At 37.5% G+C, this 24,660-nt stretch overlaps 2 protein-coding genes across 2 annotated transcripts; one reads left to right on the top strand and one right to left on the bottom strand.

The window, feature by feature from the left end:
* Nucleotides 1-7,917: 7,917 nt before the first annotated feature.
* On the bottom strand, nucleotides 7,918-13,060 carry LOC140241753 (piercer of microtubule wall 2 protein-like). Its single transcript, XM_072321507.1, has 4 exons — nucleotides 12,825-13,060; nucleotides 10,975-11,098; nucleotides 9,880-10,013; nucleotides 7,918-9,393 (listed from the first exon to the last, which is right to left on the bottom strand). The coding sequence occupies exons 1-4, from the start codon at nucleotides 12,861-12,863 to the stop codon at nucleotides 9,325-9,327; spliced, it is 366 nt and encodes a 121-aa protein (XP_072177608.1). The 5' UTR covers nucleotides 12,864-13,060; the 3' UTR covers nucleotides 7,918-9,324.
* Nucleotides 13,061-13,664: 604 nt separating this feature from the next.
* Nucleotides 13,665-23,994, top strand: LOC140241743 (nicolin-1-like). The gene is made up of 7 exons (XM_072321495.1): nucleotides 13,665-14,475; nucleotides 16,379-16,454; nucleotides 17,368-17,468; nucleotides 18,434-18,547; nucleotides 19,686-19,766; nucleotides 20,412-20,516; nucleotides 23,149-23,994. Exons 1-7 carry the CDS (start codon nucleotides 14,299-14,301, stop codon nucleotides 23,188-23,190), a joined length of 696 nt encoding a protein of 231 aa, XP_072177596.1. The 5' UTR covers nucleotides 13,665-14,298; the 3' UTR covers nucleotides 23,191-23,994.
* The last annotated feature ends 666 nt before the right edge of the window (nucleotides 23,995-24,660 follow it).

Raw genomic sequence — 24,660 nt, 5'->3', positions numbered from 1 at the left:
ATAGATTTTTATTAAAAAAAAAGATTGCATTCAGCTGTACATTCCATTTCCTTCAGGATTGATGAGCAGCACATGGGGGGGGGGGGGGGAGGTGGGAGGAGCTGTGTCATCATCCTCATTTTGGTGTTGCTAGCTTGTTTGCACCATGTTTTGATCATTTCTACCGGCACCCCTCTCCCCAGGAAAGCAAACTCATAATGGTTGTCATTGACTGACAACACATACATAATAGGCTACTTTTTAAGTAACCAGTAATAGGTCTTTTCCTCAAAAGTGATAAAATTTTTGTATTTACATCTTGCCATGGATGCAGAAGCACATAGTTAACACTGCCATTGCCATTCATATTAACCTTTTATTACTACCATGATAGCTGTACCATTTTTTTTTTCTCTGTCTCTTGTTGTGATAGAGAAAAAGTTGTCATGTTTTGTCTGCATGCCCAGTGTCCCCTCTCCCATCCTTAGAGAGTGTATATGTGGGACTAAGCAGACACCAGTGAGCTGTATAGATGTGTTGATATTGTATGTATTCAGCATAGATAATGTATCTACTGAGGCAAAGTGCATTGCTTTCACCCTATAGATGTATTGTTTCTCAGTGGATTTTGTATAAAAGAACTGACATTGTATTTACATGTGGAAGCATTGTGAATGTTTATTGAGCAAACAAGTTTAGATATGATTATGGTTTTGCAACTGGACCGTCTGTTAGATGTTTTCTCTTTCCAGTTTAAAGTATGGATATTTTTGCAGTTCTTTGTTTTTGTTAAGTTATTATTCAGTGGGATCTTGTTTCATCAGTTATCTGTTACATGCTTGAAGCACTATAGTTATCAAAGATTGACATACAATAACTGTATATTAAAAAAGATATGTGATGTCATTAGCCACAACTCGGCCCACACACAACTTTCCACCTGGTAGCGATAAGACTGCAGACAAATTGTCTACCCATGTTGAGTTATATTGGATATTTGATCCTTTTGAACATGCCCAAAACCTAAAATGCAAATTTGAACTTTTCCCATTGTCAGATAAGAATTTATACTCTTTTATCCAGTCTTCAAAGAAAATTTAAATAGTAATATGATATCAAAGATTGCAAACAGGGCTGATGGTACTACGGTATAGACAGTTTGTGAGCAAATATGATCACATTGCTCTCAGCTAGTATCTTGTATGTGGGGTGGGTATTTAGCCTAAGCCATAAAAAAAACAAAATTATGGATTTTTCACATAGCATGATGTCAATTGATATTAATATGATATTGGCTGGTTGTGAGAGGGATATAGAAATATATTGCCTGCACCAGGAACATCTTGTGAAATGTTCAGACAAGCACTGTGGAACATGATATTAGCTTGTAGTGGGGGGGGGGGGGGGGGGGGACATTCAAAATTATTGTCTGAGTTAGGAATGTATTGCACCAGTCACAGTCAGACAAGTGCAGTGTTGTCTTGCTAAGGTTTTTTGTTTTTGTTTTCGTTTTCATTCCTTTTAAACAGTGTCAGGCCACTATTGTGATAATGTCACATGGCATTCTGTCTATGAAAACATGAAAAACAAATACATTTATGTGCAAATGCCAATTCTTGTGTCATCCAACCCCCCCCCCCCCCCCACCCCAACATGATTGATATTACCAGATGGACCTTTAGTTAGTAAATAGTTAGTAAGCTTATGTACTTATGTATGTGAAATTCTAATTCACCGGAACTGATCACCTGCGATACTGTGATTAGCGGGTACTCGATTGTGAGGCTATTTTATGGGAAATGCCCTACACTGCCAGGCCTGCACCCCACAAGCCCTATGTTATCAAATACTTTCAACTACCTGTGGCAGAAAATGACTTTGTTTGTTGCGTTTGCATTAGAGTTTGGGGGGGGGGGGGGAGGAATCAATGCAATGCTGTAATTTAGTACTAATCCCCTCCCCCACCCCCCCCCCCACACACATACACACAGCTTTGTTAATGTAATTCGCAAATGAATTCCTAATGAATCGTGAAAGTTTGTCCTTGAGATACAGTCAGCCTGCTAGAATTACACTTAGTTACCAAATTAATTGCCCAAGTGTGACAGTTTTTTTTTTTTTTTAATCATGTTTTTGCAAGTCAGTATGTTATGATAGTATGACTTTGATATACGAGTGAATTCAAGTCATTGCCACTGTGTGTGGCCGTGGTAGGATCTGCCTGTGAATGATACTTGTCACCATTAATGGCTTTATAACACAACGTTTAAAACCAGGAACACTGAAAATGATTGCATTTGAGGTTTGCTGGCTCAAAGTAGATCAAATTGAAAAAAAAAAAGGTGCAATGGACAACACTTTCTTGGTTTGGTCGAGGCTTTTGAATACAGGCAGAACCAGACGTTTCAAAATAAACGGATAGAAAAGGAACGGTAAGAGGAGACCAATTTATCAACATCAATATGTTCTTTTCTCTGATTTTTTTTTTTTTTTTTTGTCAAACTCATTCTTACCAGCCTCTCTAAATTGAATGCACATTTTTCACATCATACAATTTACCAATTAGCATGAAGTTTGGCGGATGTGTGTAGGGCATTACAAAACCCTTTCCATGGAATATATGACATGTATAAGTCAGCATAGGGCTGCAAAGCACTGTTTTATCATCAGTATACACCATGTGTAATGTTGGGTGATTAACCGCCGTGGGTAAGGTTGCAAATCAGTGCAATGCAAACTGTGTATTTAAGGTGAGCTCCGACACAAGTAGTGACCCTCTCACAGGATATACATGTACATGTGTGATATTCATCCAAATATCATTCATTTGATAGCACAAATGTGCAAAATGGCTGTGCTGTAGTACAAATGCATGTTTCAGGCAAACTTGTGTTATCGGTATTCTTCATAGCCGATAGAGTGTACCGGTATTACTGGTGTTTATGACATCCGGTGTTTATGAGATCCCTTGTTCATGGTGTCTGTGTGATGAATCTTGAAAATGTCACAGATTAACAAGACAAGAGAATTAAAGTAGTGGTGAATCTTATGTATACATTTAAATTTATTTTGTATATGAAATATCGCTGTTTGTATTCATGACATGTCTTTTGTTTTATAGGAATGCGCACTTGTAAGCACTTCAGTAGTGCTAAGTAGAGTATTTGTAGTCCATATTTTTGAAGCCTGATTGTATATGATGATGTGATAAATCACAAAGTACTACATTGACCCTCCTTCCCTGCCCTCCCCATCTGGCCTCTTAGAGAAAGTTGGTACAATATTTATGTTCACACGCTGTTCCCAGGGTCGGATCCAGGAATTCCATAAAGGGGAGGTACCTTTACAAAATTATGGGGGGGGGGGTGCATGCAACCCCCCTTTTTTCTTTTTGTTTCTTCTGTTTTAACCCGTTGAGGACGGTTTGATTTTGCTACAACACGCATTTCCCATAGACACCTGCCCGAGTATACTCGGGACTCGTCCTCAACGGGTTAACAAAAAATAAAGAGGGGTGCGTACCCGATGCGCCCCCTCTGGATTTGCCACTGGTTCTTAAACCTTAAGTTTAGGTCAAAAACTTAACTCTCAATGTTTAGCGTGAACTTCTTGTAAGTATTTGTTTTTCCTCCAAACCTTCTCATTTGTAAACAGAAAAAAAAAATGACAAATGCTTTCTACATGGCCTCATCCGCTGTAAATAAAATGATACTATTCAAGCCATATCGCTCTTATGTGTTGTACGAAAGATGCTGAAAAAGAAATAAAAAACTTAGGCAGATCCAATTTGAGTCAGTAAAAGCATCATTATGACAAGAGAAAGAGATAAATCACTTAGCAAATATGAGTCTTACTCTCCCAATACTGGTTCAAGGACAGAATTAAAGGTGAAAATATGACAAGATGTCATATGAACTAAAAGGAATTGAAAATAGATCAGAAGGATCAAGATAAGTAGACTGAAAATATGAGAGAGGTTGGGGGGGGGGGGATGAAGGCAAATCTATAACTTCAAAATTTGAATTTCTTTTATAGTTGCCTAAACTTGTCTGTAAGACAGTCTATCGACAAAATAATCCCATGCAAGTGTGCTTTTCCTCTGTTTTAACAAGCTCAGCTGAAGCTATGATTGCTACTATAATTGTACTACTACTAGTATTACTGCTAAGTTAAGGAATGTTTTATTGATGGTATAATGTCCGTGTGGAAATTTGGATTAGAAAAAAAAAAAGAAGAAAAAGACATCTGCAGCACAATCCTATGTATGAAGTGCCAAATGTTTTGATTTAGTGTGCATGCAGAAGTTGATATTTCCCTTTCATGGTGAAATCTATGGCACAAACATAGGGAATAAATCATTTTTGTCTCTAGCAATAGACAAACTAATAAAATGTACCCCTTTTCAGGAATTGCCTTTTGACAATGTTTGGCAACCCCAAGTGTTAGGAGAATTCCATTTTCAGTATGTGTATTTCCATGTGTATTTTGGGCATTGTATGCTGAAAACAGATGAAGCAAGATTGCCAACACATTCACCTAGCTTAGTTTGGAAATTGATAAAATGAACAAGAAACACTTTTAAGGGCACATACTGTATCTATTTTTTTTAATAGTATTTACTTACCATATGTTCCATTTTCTTTTTTAGAGGGTGTTTGGATAGATTAGAGCATAAATCTTGCATTACATATTATCAGTTATAAGGTGAAGGGATGTATAGCCACACAAACCTAACACTTCTGGTGATGTTTTTTTATGACCAAAACTTGAGTCACAACACATACAGTATTTTCAACCATCTTCTTTTTGATTTACTATTTTCCTTTGGAAATAGCGGTAATATTCTTGTGGGATTCCCGAAGTTTTTCCTTTCATAACTTATCTTTGTTTTGTTTTGTTTTGTTTTGTTTTGTGTGTGTGCTTGTGTGTTTGAGTGATATAGTAATAAACTAGGAGGCAATAAAAGGGTTATTTTGACATGTTCACTGGATGGATATCACTCATTCTACTTTATTAAGTTAGTATGTAAATCAAAGTCTTGATACAGTTAAACCTGCTATAGCAGCCACTAGCTTTATGCAGCCAGTACAAACTTCCCCAGACATGAATGATTTGCGGAAAATTCTGCCTGGATATGGCCACCAATGAAGTTAAGCATTTATCAGCCGTCTACTTTCTCACCTGTGGATAGTACATGTATTTCAGTTCGTATAGCAGCCACAGATTCCAAGTTTATCGCTACCTGCTAGTGTCTTCAATTAAAATACATTTTACCTTTCATTCTGCAAGTGTTTCTGAATCTCATAAAGCAGCCTTATGAGGGCCAACTTAAATGGTAAACCATGAATACATGAAAATATCTTCTTACACTCACTGTAATACTTTTGAGATAGAACTACTTGTAGTCTGTGTAAATTTCCTCTGCCATTTGTGTTGTTGACATTTGTGATGTGGACAAATATCTGTGAGAATGTGTAACAAAGCTAAATGGACTGCCAACCTGTCTGTAGTGGCCATCTGCATGTAAAGGCCACTCTGTATCCTTTTAGCGGTTGGCATACTTCAGTTTGACTGTACATATTCTTTCGTCACAGGTCTGCCGCCATGATACTGTATAAGCTGTTATTTTCGCGTACAGGTATTTCCGCAAATGAGCAGGTCATAGACATTTTTGTGAGATGTTTTTCGCGAATAGACACCGAGGCTATCATAAGTGCACTATTCCCCCTAGTGTATGGCAACATTTTTGCATGTGGCTAAATTCACAGACCAACCGGTGATTTGCAAAATTCATGAAAATTAAACCCTCATGAATATAACAGTACACAAGGTATGCTCATTTAGTCTAAGATTCAAAACCTGTGTCATATCTGTAGTAGTGAATTCTTCACGGCTGCATACATCTGTATTTTTTTCCAGCGTCTAGTTGTCAAATATGTGATGTGACAAGTCTGTCATGTTGCAAATTGATCAAACTTTACCCGTGATGGATCATGTTTAGTCACAGTAATATGAAAAGTGTCGGGTTATGTGGATTTACTGATGTAATTAAATCCCACATAGATCACCATTTATTCACTTTTTTCAATGCCCAGTACTGGGCATTATCAGGTATGTGCATTTTTTTGTTTATCCGTGCATTATCCTGCCATTTCTGAAGTCAGTAAAGAATACCAGCATGTGAGTGAACCTCAAGAATCTATTTCATCGCAAACATGTACAGCAAGGGCTTTAATTGTTATTGATTTATCTGTGTATGTGTGTAAAGTATATTTATTTATTGAGATATTGGGTGAAATATATAAAGATAATTGTAAACAGTACAATAAAGTTGAAATGGATATGTAACAAACAGTAACTCCTATACATGTATGTATTAAAGCAGAGTATGAAATATCGAATGTACTACGTGTACTTGTATCCATGTCAGTGTACACATGGTGAATTATCACTGCATGAGGCGTTCATAGTAATTGTCAAGTGCTATTTTTCCATGGACAGCATTTATTGATGTACTGCCTGTATGAGCTCTGTCCATCATTGTATCTATGTGAATATTATTTGTGCAATAAAGCCATTTCAGAATGGGATGTGGTCGGCACTAAAAGAAGTGTACTTTGTAGTGATGTGTGCAGTGTCAGTTTGATCAATCATTATACATGACATATCAGGGATATTTTCACAAAAATCCTTCACAACTAATCTCAACACACTAAGCATGAGACTTAAAGATGCATGGTCCCGGTGTTTTAGTCAAATGTGTACGCGGGCGCACGGCGCAAGTTTCCTATAGAGACCTACACTATCGACTTCTCTTTGGCGCTTACGCTTTGGCCCACTTTCCCAGAGTCCGAAGAAGTCCGATTCACTGTAGTCAGTGGTCCGATCACAGTTCGGCTCATGATTCGGCTGAGGAGGATGACAGCTTAAGCAAACTTCTTTTGTGATGTCATAATAACAAGCACATATGCACGCACCCTGGCATTACTACAGACTGCGCGATGCGCAAAGAAGACTACAAAGGCAACGTTACTTAGCAACACCTACGCACTTTACTCTTGATGACAGCTCAACTTCGGTAACCTTCGTATCAATGCTAACGATGATCGGCAGTACCGTGAACAGCGCCATCTATACTACCGGGACTATTCCCCTTTAACAGACTATAACCAAGTGTGTTACCCACTCCCTTGCAGATTTTTCGTATTTCTGATAGCCTAGTGCACACATGTCCTTTGAAAGTTCATGGTCCCTTTGTTTTGGTTTCTGTACAAGTACTTCCCGTGGTTGCAGGCAAATCCTTAGCAATCACTTCTTTTTTTCCATGAACCACATTAGTCTTTCTCAAAAAAATATTTGCAGGCACACACACACACACACACACATATTATGTACATACACTCATGTAATAATCAACTGACAAATCTAGCTGTCTTTATAGAAATGCATGTGTGTCAATGTGTGTTATTTGTGCGTTATGGTAATAAATTTGTTGATTTCCAACACATGCGTACAGTAGTGTGTCCATATACTTTGGCTACTTCTGGTGGCTTCAACGTTGTGTGTATACATGTAGCAATGTATACTGTCCAGTGTGTGTACATACTGTATATCAATGACCAAGACTCGTAAGAAACAAATTACTACAAGCATGTGAATGTCTTGACTATGTGAAAAGATTTGCCATGTTTCACCCCTTGTTTCACACTTCAGTTACAATGAGCTATGTAAATTTATTATCACTACTCGATAAGTTTCTAAACACCAGTTACATAGCACATTCCACACATGACTACTGGGTATGTCACTGGTCTGAGCCATAAGCACATTTCCAGTACACACTTCTGACCACACAATGATTCATACAAGTGTATGTATACATTGTACTTTACATCAGTCTAAACACTTAAGTGCATCACACCAGTTCATTGCAATTCATACATCCATACAAGTTTTATTACTTCACAAAATTTAAGGTGTGCACAATAAGAGAAAACATGAATCAATCATGTGCATGAGACATAAACATGACCCAATGAGTTCTGATGTTTGGATTAATGCAAAACATTGCAGGCACAATAGAAGATACATGTAAGTTGCATTCATATCATAACACCTTTAGTGCTTTTTATTTCTCAGTTGGTTTGAATACCGTGTAATTAAAAAGCTGTGTACTGTAGATAACAATTGATATTCAGTCTTGGGTGGTTTTCTCCTGTTATCAGATCCTTTAGACTTCAGTAATTATTGAAACACATCAGGTTAGCATGTGTTAAAGTAGCCAAAGAACCTTTGAGAGCTTTAAATGATGATGACTCTTATTGGCAAAATAATTCACACACTGTTTCTACATGTAGTATAACAAATTGTGTGCATCCAGACAAGAGCATTACATAACACCGAATTCTATTACCAGGTACGTATGCAATTAAATTTAATGCCCCTAACTTCTTTCTCAAGCAGATTTAGTTACAAAGATCTTGAGGAAACTGTGAAAACATTCTTCACTTCAATCATTTCTGTGGTCATTGATCTGTCTCAATGCATAGAACCTACAAGACTCAAGCTTTATCTACAAAATCTAAAACGATTACAGACCATGTTACACAAGCACATGCAGGTGATGAACGTTCTCCTTTGACCTTAAGTATTTATTAAATCACCAAGATTTTGCATGTCATAAAAGTCTTTAAAATAATACAATGCAATACAAGTACATTGTATGAATGTCCTTGGAGTGGTTTCCATGTACAAAAAAAAAATACATGTATGAATATGACGTCAACACTCAATACAGTGCACTCCCGTTATAACGAACACGGTTATAACGAAATTCCGGTTACAACGAAATGAAATTTAGGGCCGCAGCATTATCAACTCTATGTATTTTTATTGTTTATTCATTCGGTTATAACGAAATTTCGTTATAACGAAAGAAAACTGCCGGTCCCGAGGACTTCGTTATAACGGGAGTCCACTGTATAGAGATAAGAGAATAATGTCCACTTTCAATTTGAACATTTCTAATATATTTCGGCTATATACAAATTTACATGGAATCAATTTTACAAAACACTCAAATATTGCCAACAACTTCCAGTTCATGTTTCAGAACAGCAGCTGTCTACACTGCATATCTATCCCTGTGGTAGATGATAAAGATTTCCTGCCATGTGAAAAACTGTGAATAATTGTTAGAACTGCCCCGCGTCACTGCGGATGCTGTGTGAAGGACATCTGGTTTGAAGAAATCATGCATCTGAGGAGGATGTCTGCAGCTGAACTGGACAGGATGCTGGTCTTGTTTCTTTGATGCTGGCAGCAGAGTCGTTCCTTTTTGTTGTATCATAAACAGCTTGGGTTTGTGCTGGTGTTGACACCCTCGTATCGGACCATGCCAACCTTAAGCAGTGGCTGCAAGTGAAGGAAATAAATAGAGTTTGTATTAATATTCTTCAGTTCGGTATTTGTATTCTTTATCGTTGCATTACAAAACATAGCAAAAAAGAATCATGAATGAATGCATCGAGCTTGGCAATGTCATACTGCAGAGAACTCTGGCCGCTTGTGTATGCATAGTTGGTACATTGTACACATTATCAAAGTTACCCACAGCTTGTCCTTGTGACCATCACTTTATCAAAACTAAGAGCTAGCAGAACAAAACATGATATGGAAAACACTTATCATACAGTTGTATGGAAATCACATCCTTGAATTTTCACAATACTTTTTTCCATCTCCGTATGAAATCAGACAAATCTCAAAATACAATTACATTGTAGAGTGGTATGCCTCGCTTACGAATTCTACAAATTAAAAGCCAGGGATGAAAGAAAAGAAATTGAAAACATCATATGAGTACTCTGACTGAAGATCAGTTGCCATGAATTTACTCACCTCTGTGAATTTGTTGGTTCTTGCATGAAAGCATGTTGGTACTGTATGGACAGAAGGTGGTATGCTTCCGTAGCTCATGTTTGTGGTGTAGTACAATGGATTCTGGGGCTTGGAGTTGTAGCCTTCAAAGACATCTGAATAAACAAAAGGTGAAGTATAAAACAGTTCAAATGTTATTTCACCCTCAGAAAACTTGGGAGAACTGAAAAGGTATAAGAATCTTTCTAAGTTTTCCTTTGCTATACAGGTAAGAGGGTAAGTAACAGCATATAATTGGCTCCACTTGTAATTTTACAAACAATATTCAGCCTTCTCATATCAATAATAATCATGCAGATAAAATACCACTCTCCCCCAATGAACCATGCTGCACTTTTCTTTTACCCTGGTGTTATACCATCCTCAGAGTTAACCTATCTGAGGCATACAATATTCTCTAATTATGTGGTCTGTTGCTTCCTTTTTGCTGTTACAATGGACATGTATTATTATTTTATTTTCCTATAAAAAGAAGAAATTAAGGCGAGAATTATTTTCAGTTTTATCAAAAGAAAGTCACCTGTCAACAATTACATATATATGTCATGCAGACCTAATGATACAGAGTCTCTTTTGCAAGTACACTTTGTATAATGTGTAAATCAGGAGTTGTAAAACAATTTTGCAAATATTGGAGTAAGAACGACATAGACATCTATTGTAAGTATGGAATTTCCATCTTGGGTACATAATAGAGGTCTGGGTTTACAACACATTTTTCATTTGATAATTGGGAGACTATATTTCCTTAGACATTTTTTTTTTAATTCATTGTCACAACAAATAGTTGTTGATGTGCAAACTTGTCGAAAATAAAAACACTGTCACTGTGGACTGTAGTACAGTTTCTAGCTAGGTATAAAGATACAGTACATGTACCTATACCTATACCTCATCTAAATAAAACAAATTTTACAAAGTAGGGCCTACAGTTTGTGTAACTCTGGCAGGCCCTCAACAAGGTGCAACTTTACTCTTGTGGTGTTGGTTTTTTTTTAATCATTCTGATTCTGCACTCATTGCCAAGTAGAAACTCTACCATCATTGCCAACTTACCAGGGTTTTCAAATCTATGAGGAAGATTTTCAGTACGGTAGAACTCTGATGTTTTTTCTCCTGAAGTTTTCTCTAGGGTCGATGTGGCAAGAAGCTGACTGGGCTCTGTCCTCTCTGTGGCCATCTGTTGGTTATGGGAAAAAACAAAGATCCGTTTTCAGATCAGGCTGCACTTAAATATTTTCCTAGAAAAGCTCCAACATATTGTATGGGCTAGTTCTACAAATGATCTTCCTCTTGACTCCGGAAGTCTAGAGTCTAGAAAAGTTCTACATTCTAGACCCTACATGTGAACAACTTTCTAACAGTTAGGTTTTTTTTTCCCCCAAGTCTAGACAATTTTTCTAGACTAACCACAGGGCCCGGGGCGCCCCATTCCAACATATTGACACTGTAGTGACTGTACATTGAAACTAACACCCTTCTATTTGATTTGTCACACTGTATATACACCGGGTTACCATCCTAACCCGGGGTACGGCACTGTGTAGTGCCATCTCATGTCCATTAGCATACAGTTGTACAATGTTGTCATGGCGACTATTGTATTTTCTCATCATCAAAGCCAGCATAAATCAGCGTGGCGATAACGATCGCAATGCCGATTTCCTTCCATGTTAACTTTTAAACAGCAAAGAGTATAATAGAGCATGTAAATTATTATTTGCATGCATTAATTGTTGCATAGTCACAAACAATAAAACATTCTTATTTTCTGTGCATACATGTAATAATACTTAGGCCTAGGCCTATTTTTACACAATTTTGGTAACCCAGGGTACAGCACTGAAAAAAAAAAACTCATTCAACAAAATGGTAAATTTTCATTTTACTCCAGGGTACCAAATATTGCATCATTTATATAGCATTGAGCACTCAGAACAAATATATGTAGAATCTAAATATGCGAGCATGAGACTACTACCATGGTCCATGTCCATAGTTATGGATGGGTAAACTCGGCCACTTGTGATGTTGTGTGTGTGCGCTGGGGACTGAGTTTACCCATAACTACGCCGTCTACGGTACTCACACTAGTCACAGTTTTCACTAGGGATTTAACACATTAGAGGATATGTCCACACATTTTATTAATGAAAAACAGAAAGATTAATAATAGCAAAAGCAACCAAAAAAAAAAATAAAAAAATAGAAAGCCTAGTTCTAGATCTTCTACCGTCTAGAACCCTATTAGCATACACGCACTCCACACGTACACTTGTATTGGCAAGGGTAGGGGTGCCGGTTTCAAAGTTATAAGTACAGCGCCACTGAAAGCGGGAAAATAACTGAACACCAAATGCATTCGATGCATTAAACTTCAAGTTCAAGCACATTATGTCAAATCAGCCCATTTCTCATGGGCACTTGTGAATTTGGAATGTTTTCTCCACATGCGAGTAAAATTTCAGGCAAATTGTGTGACATTTTAAGTTTCTACTGATAAAGAAAAACAAAACAAAAAAACATAAGGGTGTTCGGCTTAGGGTGTATATTAAGATACTCTCAGTCTCAACCATACACAGGGTCTTGTCACAGGCTGGTTGCAGTTACAGCTGTAATCCCCGACAGGAGACGGTGTTTATGTGCGCCGAGTTAGAATATAGGCTAGAATCTACCATGTATTAAAGTAAATATGATTAGTAACTATTCTGTTTTTAGCGTGTGTTGCAAAAAGGTTAGAAAGGTTATCATGTTGTGGTAGAAAACTACATTTAGATGGAGGTTAGACTAAAAATACTTAACTTTTGCTAGAGTTCCAAGTTAGTAATAGTATCTACGCTCACTCCAGATTCAAGTTCCAGTAGTGACAAGTAGATTTAGACTGTAGATACCCTAACATAACATACCTGGGCCTGCTGGGCTTGAGTTGACGTTTGGTTTTCCATTGTAGATCTCGAATTTCTAGGGTCTACTACAGAGTAGAAAGAAGTAAGCTATCGTCTGTTTCCCTGAAGTGACACGGTAGTCACTTGGCCTTGTGACAAGTGTTCAAATGCTGACTAGATAGACTAGATTGAATGAGCAAGATTCGGTCCGGTCGACACGCCAGTTCGATGCGATGTGATACACAGTGTTATGCTGCGCTGCGGTGCTAGTGATATAAACACTGAGAGAGGAGCGGGGACGGTGATATTGACAGCGACAATAGGGAGTTTTCCTTGTTGCTAAGCACCCGTCCACATTCTTGCAAAAGCCGGAAGCAAGTAGCACAGCGCCAGTGCCGCATTGCCAATCTAAATACAATAGCGATGATGACAAGTATATTTGTAATGATATTGTAAAACTGAATGCAAGATAATTTAATCTTTTACAAAATAAATAAAAATATAATTATCAACTTATATGCATTTTAAAATTCCCTTTATGATGACAATCTGTATTTTATATCTATTTTTACTTTCACGAAGTCCGTTCACCGAACTAAAACATAGTGGAATGCGTGTCCCTATTCCCAACATACACGAGACCGTGCAGCCAAATTACCGTGTTGCGTCGCCATCTTGTTCGGGCAATTTTTCCTTATATGGAGTGCACGCTTTGGCGCGGTCAGACTGGGCCACTGGTACGCGCGCAAGCAAGAGTACGCCGTCCAGTGGCTAGTGATTATGACGTAACAATGCACGTTTGTACATGACAATGGTCAATTGCGCTTCGGAGACACAGCCCGCACTCCATATAAGGAAAAATTGCCCGAACAAAATGGCGGTGGTAGCAAGTTTTGGTGGCTGCGTATTTCCTGGGTGAACACGCATTCCATTATGTTTTAGTTCGGTGAGTCCGTTGAGTAGAATCAGTCCGTCAACCTCCTCGGATCCGATGGGATGACAGTGCGTGTGGCAGTGGAATTTGCTGGTATTTACACTAATTACAGCGCCTTCGCCGCCGGCGCGTCCCCGCTGCTGCTCGCGCTCCTCCCGGTCCTCCAGCCGGGGCCATCCCGCGACACCGTGAACATGACGCCGCCTCACAGATAGGCCTGCACTACATAGCTTCTGTATCGTTATTTGAAAGTAGAGCTGCCGATTGAAACTCGAGTACAGTAGTAAAACTAGCAGACTGGCATGTGGCGGTCTTATTCTTGCTTGAACGTTCAATCTTGGGTCATTCCACACTACCCACTCTCTCGGCTCGGGCTCTCGTAGCTGCATGACTCTTGCTGAAGCTGGAGTCTAGCAGGTAGAAGTAACGGTTAGAACCTCCTTGCTGCTACCACAGTCGCCTATATGTAGGAGCAGATGCAGTTGTATTACTACTAAGATTGACAAAATTGCCACAGTCTTACAGAGCTCAGCTCAGAGGGCAGGACAGACAGACACAACAATGTTTATGAAGCATCGAACAAGTCCAAATCGAAGTGCCTCTGGAACTACGCTCAGTTGCACAGTGAAGAAACCAGTTGATCTGATCGCAAAACCGCCATCTGACAGAAATTCATCATCAGCAACATGTGGTGTTTCAGTGGTTGACATCACCTTCCCTAACTTCAACTGTGTTGATGTAAGTGTCATCACTGGTCATGCATTTGCAGGCATACTGTGCTTGAACGAGAACCAGCCCAACCAGACGCTGTGTGCAATGCAGCGACATGGTCGTGTAGTTAAACAAGACTGTCCGTGGTCTACATCTTTGAAGCTCTTCTTTTTTTCTTTTTTTTTGACTGGTACTTGATGGAATCCATGTATGAGATATTGATATCGTTTGAAAAGGGTATTTAATTTACATCATTGTGAGTGAGATTGTTACGTGATGATGAAGGAATTGAATTTGAAGCTAGATGCTCTAGTCTAGACAAAAGTATACCCAATCATTGGGTGTCCGGACAGGTTGTGGGACCGGACACGTACTGTAAAGTGCGTCTGGTTTGACAATAGACTTGCCTACGTAAACAGTTGTTTGTCAGGGAGGAGCTGTGCGTAAATGCGTATTCAAAGTAAAATAAGCAAGTCGGTATGCGAGAGTCTTAAGTGTCCGGACACCCAACCTCCCACCCTACCTCAATTGATACCTGGCTGTCATTTACATTAGAATTGTCTTATGGTTGAATGCTTGAGGAGTTAAAAAAAGGAGCTCCTCCATATCTACATATTTTTCAGTAAAGACAGAGATGAAGTATTGGCAACAAATGTCAACACACGGGAGAACTGATATTGGTCGAATGTTCATGATAGCTGTGTCTTGTTGATGGCACTGGTAGTACACTGGTCACTGACACTGTCATATGACAACACATACAGTGACAAATATAGAGCTCGGTCTTGCTTTCAGTGCTCTGATTTTATGATGAGTCTTTGACTTTGGACAGAAAATTAAATATGAAAAAAATCTATAATCAGCATAACCCCATCATTCAAATATTTTGATAATGTAAATGCCATTTTGGTATATAAACTGTATTGTATAGATAATCCATGTGCAGCGATAAGAGTTGATATTGTAGCACAAACTGAAGTGATCTACATGTATTGCATTGGTCTATGTGATCAATATAATACCATCTCTTATCCATTGTCATTTGTCTCTGACATGGTTTCAATGTGTACCTAAGTTCTCTGATGTGTCCTTGTACTCTTGAAAGGGATGTGTTCAAGTCTGAAATTTTCTTCTTACAGTTTCCAAACACACTGATCATCAGCACAAAAAAAAAAGAAAAATTATATTAATAATGAAAAATAAATGATTAAATAGGTGTCAAAAGAATCTTCTCTCTTGCTAGTAATAATCAAGAATGCTAGGCAACCACATGGTAGCTGAATCTAAGCCTTTTTAACAGTTTGCATCCACATAATTCATTGTTAATGTTATTGCTATCATTTGTTTTTTTTTTTTTTTTTTGTGTGTGTAATCCAGTGCAGAAGAAAATGTCATGTTAATGAGAATTATCAATATTTTCATGTACAGAATGTTTTAAGTAACAACTACATTCCTCCTATTCCTATTCCTCCTCCTACAGACAAATCTTGGGTAAAGATCTTGGCATTTCTATGTATTGATATCCTGAAATGGAATTTGATATAGATAAGTAGTAGTTTTGTTATAATGCTGATGCTTATACACTTGTTTTTCAGGTTCCAGATTCAAGTGTTTGACCAATATATTGTTCATTGATTGTTTGTGTTAATGACTGCAATTTATAATACAGTGTACCAGTTAATTTGCTGGAATCAGCTATTCCCCCCCCCCCCCCCCCACACACACACAAATGCTGATTACATGTCAAAACTGGTAACATTTTTGTGCATGAAAAATGTTTGAAGAGATGACTGTTAGCAATCATTCTTTTGAGAAAAACAAAACAGAACAAAAATAAACAATCAAAATCAATGAAAATTGTTTCCTTCATTTTACAGGTACCAGCTACTTTCAAATTTTGATTTCTCCTCTTCACTATCTTTGTGTGCAGATTGGAGAAATTACCTTTAGGAACAATTACACTGGCTTTCTGTCCATGAAGCTGAAGTGTTCCAAGGAGACACAAGGTACAATAATCAACCCACTGAGGACAGACTGAGTTTGCTACAACATGCATTTCCCATAGACACCTTCCCGAGTATACTGTAAAACGAGGAATGTTCGCATGCATTTTAATCTCACGAATTTCGCGAGCGCCAAGATTTGCGAAATTAAAATGCACTCGAAAGTTCTTGTCTACACTGTATGCATTGAATGCCAGTGGCAGCTCGCGAAAATTTCATGCCTCAAAAAAGGCCGTCGCCTCCAATTGGCGAAAAATTCATGCCACGAATATATCATGTTTTACAGTACTCGGGACTCATCCTCAACGGGTTAATATTTGAGCTATAATGCATGAGTAAATGGTAACTCCAAAAACCAATTCTTGTTTTCTTTGGCAACAATTGTCCTAAATGGATTCTCTTTTTAATTTCGTTATCAGTTGGTAACTTATGTCATAGTGATTAATAACTAAATGTCATCAAGTACGGTATCAAGACATTATTCTCAGACTACATTTACAAAAACATCAGGATGTTGATTTCTTCTTTGTAGATGTACTAAAGATGGGAAGTATCATGAAAACTGTCAGAAGAAATCTTGTTCAGATCAGATGCATCTGTATGCATGTAACTGAATGCTAGCTGTTATTGTGACAGTATGTAATGTACGGCAATGTCTGCAGGGCTTTGTTACAGTTCATGAAGTAGTAACGTCAGCAACTGATTTCCTGCCATTTGCAGATCTGTGGTAGCCCTTATTTTACCAGTTTGAGCTAAACAGTCGGGAAATGGCAACTGGCCACTGAATCAAATGCAATGGGACCAACTGCTGCAGAAGTTGATAATCAAATTAAATTCCTTGTTAATTCATGTTTGTGTTGTTGCACAAAATGTTAATTTTTTCCCCAAAAAATTTCTATCTTCGTACAACCAAAAGGAGAATCAAAATGGCTGACCTGTGTCAAACCTGCGCAGTTGATGCCAGATGTCCATTGTGATGTATGTTCTCAAGACTACTTCACTATCTCCAGGGAACAGGTAAGACAATTGCTTGTAAAAGGGTCTATAAATGTAATCTCAGTCCCCACCCCAAGCTATCTACCCACTCATCCCCTTAGTTCTCTGTTTACATGCGGCGGGGCGTTGTGCCGTGCGCCTGTAATCCAGCTACTTTGCGATCAAGGATATGGCTCAGTCAGTAGTGCGTCTACCTTCTCATCCAAGAGCATCCAGGTGCGAGTCGCGAGTCTCATTGAGATATGTTGTGTGTAAACGTCCCGTCCCCTCTAATAAGTGGCAAAACACTCTGTCCCTTGGATAGGACATTAAATGGAGGTCCTGTGTGTGTGTGTTAGCCACGACACCCCCACGTAAAAGATCCCACTTCATTCATTCATAGCAAAGAGCAGGGTGCCAACCCAGTGAAGTGGTCCCCCTACCCTCCCACACAAGAAAACAGGCGAATGATGCCGACCTCTCATGGTTCACCCCAGGTGACTAGCAATAGTCGGCAAACGGTATCAACCAGGCACACTGTGCTATACACTTGAATGAATCTGTTTGCATGAATTTTAAATCTGCCCTATGAATTACCACATGGAATTCCTGATATTGGTATTCTGCACTTGTTAGGCAGAGAAAGTCATGCCTAGTTTGTGGGTAAAAGTTTATGAGAATTTAATGCTTAGAAATGGTAAATATACTGGTAAGTTTTATTTGAACGTTTTGTGAAACGTTTGACATAAAAACATTCTTTTTTTTTAATGTCAAGAAGTTGACTCACCGCTGTTTGCTAAACATTGATGGTATCATGCATGATGGCGAGACGTACTGAGAAACCAGAACAGCTGTAGGAATTAGGAAGTGGATGATGGAACTCAGATATTCAATTGGTCCACTCTATACGAAAAGCATGATCCAAACAAGGTGAATGTGCATACAAATGTAATGTATTTTGCTCTGTCTTTCTCTCCTCAACCCCATGTTGTCGTGACAACCTACAGATGCTGGTGACTCCAGACCGAGTGACAGCTTTGCGTCTGATTCTCCAGCAGCCATCGACGGTGTGGGCAAGCTTCGGGGTGGACAATATCATAATCAAAGAGTACAATGAAGAGGCAAGATGGCTGCTTGGCTTGAACTGTATTCTCTCTGTGGTCAAGAACAGAATTTTTGAATTTTAAGGCATATCTTGTCAATGTGATTTTATTGAAAGTTATGAATTCCTGTGAGTGAATTTGAAATTTTGTCCATAGATATAGACCGTTAGCATTTGAATGGCAAGTCTTCTCACATTACTCGTCACATTACAGAAGCCAGAGGAGAGGCAAGAAAGGCAGTTTGCTTGTAGTTTCTCTCTGAAATGATTGCCAATCTTTAGGTGTCTTACTTGGGCAAGATTGTTTGCTCCAAGTCATAAATACCCTTCAGTGGAATTGAATTCCCATCCATAAAAAGTTAGAGGATTTATATTTATTATTTATACTTGTCCATGAATCTGTGGGTTTAATGTAGTTAAACAAATCAGTTTTTTTGTTAATTCATAGACTGGCAGATTTTTCAGTGTTTGCTTGACTGCATGGGCTTGCTATGTATGTGCTTTGGACAAATGTAGAAACCTGAGTGCTCATTGAGGCGATGAGTGGATGGGTCATTTAAAAAGTAATTCTTATTCAAATGCTGTCAAACTAATGCTATAATGTTTGAAAGCTAATTGGCAGGATGCCAAAGAGAAGAAAGAAATTAAAATCTTGGAATATTCCCACTGTTTCAAAAGATGCGATGCACAAAAAATAATATTGATTCTCGTTTCACTGCCCAAACATACCAATGGTAATATTGATGATATATCTTAAATCATGCAGTTTGATTTCAATATGTCATTTAAATATTGTACAGTGTAGTTGTGGCAGTGATCATACAATGTATGTCTTGACTACTGTAAAAGTGGAAATTTTTGCGGTGTTAAAATTTTCGCGCATTTCGCGCAACCCGAAACTAGCCCCAAAATAAAAGCACGCATTTTTGCTTACCATATGTTCCAGTAGTTGATATCTTGATTCCGCGGAATTAAACACACGCGAAACTCTTCTTACCCCGCCAAGCGCACAAAATTAGTCGCACGAAAATATCCACTTTTACAGTATGTTCATTTGTGTTGTTATGATTGTGTTTGCCTCAATATTGTACCTCAAGAATGGATCCTTTTATTTTTGTCTGTTATATGACTCTTGCTGCTGGTCTTCTGTCACGCAGAAAGTTGCCGTACCGCCTGTGGTAGAATGGCTCGAAAAGCACCAACACAAAATGGCAGAGAGACTGCAACCAGGGGCCCAGGTGAGTGACCTGATATTCAAAAAGTGGAATTGGTTTTGAAGTGTGTCTCTTGTAAGTGGGAACATCTGGCTGTGCTAGGGGCATCCAAGTAATGAGATAATCCAACTGGTATAACAACTTGCCAGTTGTTAATTTTGCCAATACTGTTCAACTTGCAAACTTTGCAAAAATAGAGACAAATAAAAAGTAATATACAACATATGCAGTAGTTTGTGCAAACTCTGAATATTCCATCTTTGCCATTGCCTTTTGCTGGCTGGTTGCATCCAATAGCAATAAACCAAAGAAATCCAAATAGCAGTTGGATCGCACCTCCAGTGCACAAGACAAGTCGAGTCAAAACTGAAAGCTGGTCATAACTAATAAGTTTGTAAGTTGATTGCACAAGCTCTGGGTTGAAAAATCCTGTATTCATGGAATGAAGGCATGCCCTTTATTTATTTTATTTCATTTGTTTATCTATTTACTTGTTTATTTAATATCTATCTATTTATCTATTTATTTAATATGATTATTATTATCATTGCTAATATTTTATTATTATTATTATTATCATTATTATTTGTTTGTTTATCTATTTATTTATTTATTTATCTATCTATCTATCTATTTATCTACTTATTTATTTTATTTTTTTTGCCGCAGAGCTCCCTACCAGCAGATGAGATAGCAGCAGGCCTGCAGAGACTGTGGGCCCTGACCACCAAGGTTCAAGGAGAGCAGACGGAGACCTCTCTCGGCAGATTTGATGTAAGTTAAGAAACATGTGGGACATGAAATACAACTCGTATTTCCTAAGCTGACTTTGACAGGATTACTACATTGTAATTTTAAAGTAAAGCATGCAGCACTGTAAAATTCCACTGAGGTGACACAAGGAATAAGAAAGCTATTGAACATAGAAGATCTTTTCATTTTGTGTGTGTGTGTGTGTGTGTGAAATTTTGATGTGAATTGCAATCACATATTATGCAAATTAGAAAGTTACGACTCTGTGGTTTGCATAAACATCATTTACAAATTATTACAAAGTTTATTTGTTTGAAGAAAAAAAATGGCCTGTATAATAAGTCACTGCCAAATACATACATGTTGTAGAATTTAATGGAAGGTGTACACTTGCAATTTCTTTTCTGAAGTGTATGTCAAAGAGGGAAGTTTGTTGAAGATTTCTGTGCAAACAACTGGGAGACAAGGGGGGGGGGGGGTGATAATATCATACCTCAATCTAATTTGCATATGTGTTATGATACTGATCAGTAATAACTGTGTTGTTTGAAACAAATGAAGCTTTAAAATTCCAGCACTTCATATTTTAGTGCTATCGTATCAAAGGTTTTTGGCTTAAAGTTTACTCTCTTTAGTAATGTCATTGTGAACAAAGTGTGGAGTTGCCTCGCAACCCATCAATTCCTGGGATAATTTTGCTGTGAATATAATCTTTATTAAATTGGCAACTGCTTATCAACTCCTTGTTAATCCCTATTAAATTGGCAACTCCTAACTCCTTATTAAATTGGCAACCCTATTAGATTGGCAAGTTTACTGCATGCTGTATATTAGAGAATAATTAGATGGATATTGTTTAATTCAATGAATCATCACAAAATTAGAAAAAAAGTACAAAAATTAGCAAATTAGAGACAGAAACATAACCTTTGTTCATCTAAAATGTGTTGCCAGTTTCAGAATCATCTGTAGATTGAGAGATGTAGAGGCTTTAGATAATTCTGCCCTTGAGTTGAGCAATTGTAAATGACCAAAATGGGGCTGAAATGAATGAGAAGTTTTTATTCTACTTTATGAAATACTAGTAGTAAATAATACAAATTATGATTAATAGAAACACCATTAACAAGGGAATGCTTGTGGGATGTGGTGGATTTGTTTATGTTGTTTTTTTTAATCGAAAGACATCCAATGGCTTGTCTGATCTAAAGGTCCTCTCTCTTACCAGTGGTTAAATCGTACTCTGCCCCAAAATAGCAAGAAAATGCATACCCCTGGACAGTGCACTCCCGTTTTAACAAACACAGTTAAAACGAAATTTCGGTTACAACGAAATAAAAATTCAGGCCGCAACATTATCGGCTCTATGTATTTGTATTGTTTATTTGTTCGGTTATTATGAAATTTTGATATAACGAAAGAAAACTGTCGGTCCCGAGGACTTTGGTATAACAGGAGTCCACTGTATTTGTGTATTTTCTCATCTTTTGCATCAATGCAGAGATTTCCAAAAAACAAGTCTTTCTTCATGATAAACATCTTGTGTAAACATTTATTATGACTATTGATTCATGCGTTGGAGTTACATTACTGTGGCACATTTCTTTAGAGGCTTTAAGGACAAGTCCACCTTCATATACACGTAGATTGAGTGAATGCTGCAATATTAGTAGAATACATCAGTGAGAGTTTGACGAAAATCGGACAATCCATTGAAAAGTTATGAATTTTTGAAGTTTCTGCTCAGTCACTGCTGGATGAGAAGACTAACCTAACTGCAGCTGATGATGTCACATGCGTACAACAATATAAAGAAAATATAAAGAAAATTCAACATATTTTCACTTTTCTTGCATAATAAAAGAATGCTTGACTTCCCTCTTTCAGAAGGCAGGGGGAATAATATTACCCTTAACATACGTCAGTGACAAGTCGAGGAAATGTGGACTTTTTTCTAAAAGTAACATTTTGTGAAATTCTCTTTATATTTTCCTTATACTCTTGTACGCATGTGACATCATCAGCTGTAGTAGTCTTCTCATCCAGCAGTGACTGAGCAGACACATTAAAAATTCATAACTTTTGAACGGATTGTTGGATTTTCCTCAAACTCTCAATGGTGTGTTCTACTAATATTGCTGCATTCACTCAATCCACATGTATATGAAGGTGGACTTGTCCTTTAACCAATTTAGTCGTCCCAAAATACATTTTTGTAGTTTGATACTGTCTCTTTTTATTACATGTATATCTTTTACAAAATGTTAGTATTTAATGAAGTGGAATAAAAAAAATCATCTTTCATTTCAGCCCAATTTTTCTGCTTTGGGAAATATAGGAGTTCTTATCAAGGAATAGAAATCAGTGATTGATTATCTGTTTATTTATTTCTATTAAGTTGATTATTTTCATCTTAAGAGTAAATATGTGTATATATATATATATATATATATATATATATATTTTTTTATTATTATTTTTTTTTTTTTATTATTATTATTTGTCTATATCATTGTAAGCTTTATGTAAATAATTATATGTATGTCAATGCTGGAAGGTGACCTAGATAATGTACTAGGACAAATTTGCAGTAAAATATTCCTATTCTGTACTGTTCTCAACTTTATGCTTCCTTCGCATTTCTGCATGCCAGGTCGATGGAAGCTATGAGGTCAATCTACTGTCCTACACCTGACGGTGCTGAAAGGCAAAGCTTCAATGTACTATCAGACAGCCACAATGGCAGCTTCTCTTCCACGGAAGCCTGAACTCAGCTGTTGGCAGCCGGAACTAGTGATCTCCGGCGGAGTCCGTGGTGGAAGTTCATTCTCTGTCACGCCTTCAGTGTGAATGCGTTTCCTGCATTTGTCATGTCAGCACGGAGTTTGACACAAAACCACAAAGTCTCTTATGAAGAGTTGATGCGTTCAGGAATGAGAAAGAGTGCGGTCAGAATGTCTACATCTGTTTCAAGACAGAAAGAATCTCGGTGGATGAAATGCAGGGGAGAAGAAATGGGACTGACATCTTGTTGACCAAGATTTTTGAATGAACACTAATTAAGTATGGTATTATTTCAGTGATCTTTTATAAGAGCTTCTTCATGAACCCTGCAAAACTCAGCTTGTAAGCCACTTCTATTTACTGTAAAGTGAGAAATATTAGTGGCATGATTTTTTTTTTCTTTCTTTTTCTTTTTTTTTTGCCAATTGGAGTGAACAGCCTTTCTTGCGGCATGAAATTTTTGCAAATTGCCACTGGCATCCACGGCATTTTAGTGTAGACAAAAAACTTTTGCGTGCACTGTAATTTAACGAATCTTGGTTCTCACCGAATTCGCAAAATTGAAATGCATCCGAAAATTTCTGGTGTACGGTGAACATGTATATTCAGCACAAAAGTTATCAAATTATTGTCATAGATTTTCTCATATCAAACCTTGTTACAATATGTGATTATGCTGGAAATAAATGTACTAAAATCAATCTGTTACTCAGACTGATATTGTTTAAATACACCAAAGCTTAGACTGTATATTTACATCAATGTTGTATTCTCTATAAAGCATGTATGCATACATGTGTGAAGAGTTATACATACATGCATACATATAATGTATATAGAGAGTGTGTTTGAGTGTGTGTAGAGAAAGATTGAGTTCAAAATTTTAAATTTCAGAAAAAAAAGGTGGATTTTCAAAGAAATAATTTTTCAGTCCCTTCAACCTGTAAATCAGGGGCCCGTTTCATAAAACTTGTCATCAGTGACAAGTTGTCATAGATGTGACAAGCTACTGAAATCCTTGCATCTGATAGGCTGAGAGCAAATTTTGTCGTAGAAATGTGACAGTTGTCAATGATGACAAGTTTTATGAAACGGGCCCCCGGTCATAGAACTACCGTATGCAGTGCAAATGCATGTTGATTTGTATTGATTCATATTACCCTAATCATCAATTATGTAGGCAAAAGAATATCTAAATATGTGACATTTTTTGATATTTCTTTTTTTTTTCCCTTAAGAATACTTGGATATGTCCACACACACACAAAAATTACCTGCATGTTTCCCAGCAATGCCATATCATGTTTTGTAACATGGAAACATGCAATAGTTTCTCAGTCTCGGGAAAGGTGCATTCCCATGCTGTTCATTAATCATATGA

Source organism: Diadema setosum, chromosome 2 (assembly GCF_964275005.1).
Source record: "Diadema setosum chromosome 2, eeDiaSeto1, whole genome shotgun sequence".
NCBI lineage: Eukaryota > Metazoa > Echinodermata > Echinoidea > Diadematoida > Diadematidae > Diadema > Diadema setosum.
This window is presented reverse-complemented; position numbering and strand designations above follow the sequence as displayed.